The following is a 3,137-nucleotide window of genomic DNA, read 5'->3' as shown; positions in this document are numbered from 1 at the left end:
GCAAGTGCAAGGACCCAAGTTTAATCCCTGGTACCACATGCTATGCTATCCCCAAAACCTCTGAGTGCACTGTGCCGGCCACCAAAACCAGGTATGGTGGCACATGCCTGTAATTACAGTGCTGGGGAAGCTGAGACAGGAGGATCACTATGAGTCTGAGCTGCAGAGTGAGACCCTGTATCAAATAAATAAATAATTGTTGAAAATTTCCTGTTAATCAGCTTGGAAAGTATCTCACTGATATTTGTTTCTCAATAAAATATACAAACATAAATAAATAAATAAATAAATAAATAACTCTTTTTAAAAAAAGAGTCAAGTCACTATACTTAGGTCTTTGACCAGGGCAAGAAAGGCGCATTTAATTTCAATCTACATAGACTGGCCAGCTTCCCCAAGGCCATTCAGTACAGTCTCTTTTCTCTAACTTAAATTTTTGGTACCTTATTAAGAATCATATAGCTGCATTTGCAAGATCTTTTTTTCTGTGTCATTTCCTTATATTTGATTAATCTGTGTGTCTATTTTTGTGTCAATACCACTGACTTTTTGTTGTTATGTTTTGGTTTGGTTTGGTTTCCTGGGGTTTTATTGGGGGGCATTGATCTTTTATTTCTGTGATTTTGTCACATATATTAAAATCCAGCTTTGCTCTAATCCCTCTCTTTTTGCTTAGATTATCTTTGGTAATTATGTATCTTTTGTGTTTCCATATTTATTGTTAGAATAAGGAATAGAAACAAATAACTAATAAAAATTGATTAACAGCAGAGAACAGAGGCAAGTATTCAATTAGACAAAGGTCAGGAATTCAATTCTTGCTAGACTGAGACCTTGGCAATTCACAGTAAGAGAATGATTCTTTAATTTCGTCACACTGATACACCCAGGTCATTCTCCTGTGTAAGTCCAACAGTTTTGCAGAGTTACTCTCCCCTGCAGGATGCTTCCAGGCTGCTCACGAAAACTTCAGCCCAACATTGGAGCACGCTGACAATAAAGAAATGTGGCAAAGACAATGGTATCTGCATTTGGTAGCAAGTCACAAGTTTCTTCCGAAGGGAAGACCAACTGCATTTGGTAGCAAGTCACACATAAATATTATCCAGCTGAAAGATACAGTTTGGATACTAGGCATGGGGACACCTTTGCTGCAGAAGTTAGCACTCTGAGAAAAAAACTGAAAGCGTTAATCATTCCAATATACAGTCAGTTGGAAATTTCAAGCTTGTGGTATGCACAAATTTGTTTACAGCAATTTTTCACCACTTCTGTAAACTTAGCAATTTTAGCCTCAGTTCCTACCATCTCTCCTTTTCTACCAGACACAAGCTTAGAATATCTGAATTGCTACATGTCTTTCTACGCCCTCATTATCAATTACTCTCATACTTTCAATCCCATTTTCTGCCTTTCTAAACTCTTCATTTTACCTCTCAATAATGAGCTACTCAAATGCAGCACAATGAACCACACTTAAATGGTCACCTAGTCCCTGAGAAAATGCTTTGGGCTGCTTGTAAAGCAGGCTTTCTCTTGTGCTGAGTACATTTCCAAAGGCATTTTTCTAGTGGCCTGAAAGAAAAGGCGTGATGCCCCAGACAAGAGTGAGGAATCAATCATGAGCTTCCTAAAGGCTGTCTACCTCTTGGGCCCACAGCTCAAAAACTAGCTTCATGGAGATTTGTGCCATTTACTCCTTTTCACTAAAGCTGGCTAAGTCCAGCAGTGGGAAGACTGTCCCACAGTTTTAAGGGTCCACGTGTTTCCTTATGAACTGGAAGAATTATATGCTCAAATTAGTCCACAAACTAAATGACTTAAATGTTCCTCTTTGAGACACCCAATTAAAAATTTGATAAATGAGATTCATCAGGAACTCTTTGCAAATAATTGTAGGCTGGCTTTATTCCTTTACTCACAGTAATGCTTTCCCTCACAAACACTTCTGTTGAGAACAAGTTGGTTGGGAATCAGGAGTGTTTGACAGGATTTTGCTTCCTCGCCCGACCTCCGCATCAGGCGAGGAGCACGACCACAGTCATCCCCCCCGTGCATGCTGCCACAGCCACTTTGCCCAGAACTGTGAGATGAATTAAATCCATGAGCCAAAGTACTCTTTATTTATTTATTCATTTATTTTTATGTTATTAGTATATCCGTGCAGTACATGGTGTTTGCATTTCTTGGTTGTAATTGTTACTTGTACATAATCTATTCTGATTTCTTTTTCTCTGCCCTATACCTAAGAAACTTCTGCTGAGGCCTTTATAAACTGGATAAAGGTCTCTAGCAGACTTTTGATGCTGGAAAATTTCCTTTGCAAACTCTTCTTTGGTATCTCTATGATAGATGTTATAATACTTGGAAACTAAAGCAAACTAATGAACTACTTTCTAATTAAAATTTTACTTCCAATAAAAGGACATTAGAAATCCAGTTATATATCAGAACCTGCTGAAGAAAGTTAGTGTTGCGTCTTCTCAGGAATTTTGTTACAATGCAGCAGCTCACAGTTAGTCCGGGGATTGAACTCAGGCCCTTGCACTTGCCAGGCAAGCACTTATTCTACTGAGTCATCTTTCCAGCCCCCCACAGGCACTTGTTAGCTCACACTTATTAACTTATTGACTCTCAGTGCTACAGATCAGCATTCAAGAAAAGAACTTTATTGCCATAAAATTGAGAAGTTTGACGTGCACGGGCTTGGTTAGTGCCTCCTGTATTAAACCTGCAAACATTTTCTTGCATTTTCAATCATTTTTTCAGTAATAGGAGGCTTTCTCTGGCCCCCAGGCTGCAGGTACTTCTTCATGTTGGGCAGGTTGCTGATTCTGGTTTTTAGGGCCTGCAATACACAAACCACAGCCTCATGGAGGATCCTGAACTCTAAACCAACTATTAAACAAACCTGGGACACAGTGAAGCACTACTCAACTGTAAAGAAAGATAAAATTGGGACCAGCAGAATAGCCCAGTGGTTTAAAGTGCCTGCTGAGGCAAGCTTAGGCAAGCACACAGGGACCACAGTTTGATCCCTGGCACCATATGCTGCACCATCCCTGCCTCCAGGGTGGGCTGGGCCAGCCTCAAAAACAAAAAAGAAAGATAAACTCAAGGCTTTCATAGGTAAGTGG

At 39.7% G+C, this 3,137-nt stretch overlaps 1 protein-coding gene across 1 annotated transcript in view; it reads right to left on the bottom strand.

Moving 5' to 3' along the window:
• Positions 1 to 2,647: 2,647 nt before the first annotated feature.
• Positions 2,648 to 3,137, bottom strand: part of LOC101582141 (glutathione S-transferase A-like) — a 13,431-nt gene continuing 12,941 nt past the window's right edge. The window contains exon 6 of the mRNA XM_023711938.1: positions 2,648 to 2,848. Within this exon, the coding sequence (XP_023567706.1) occupies positions 2,726 to 2,848 (123 nt within the window). The 3' untranslated portion in view covers positions 2,648 to 2,725. The remainder of the gene's footprint in view (positions 2,849 to 3,137) is intronic.

Source organism: Octodon degus, unplaced genomic scaffold (assembly GCF_000260255.1).
Source record: "Octodon degus isolate 3935 unplaced genomic scaffold, OctDeg1.0 scaffold00022, whole genome shotgun sequence".
Lineage (NCBI taxonomy): Eukaryota > Metazoa > Chordata > Mammalia > Rodentia > Octodontidae > Octodon > Octodon degus.
Note: the sequence above shows the minus strand (reverse complement) of the source record. Positions and strands in the feature narration are given on the sequence as shown.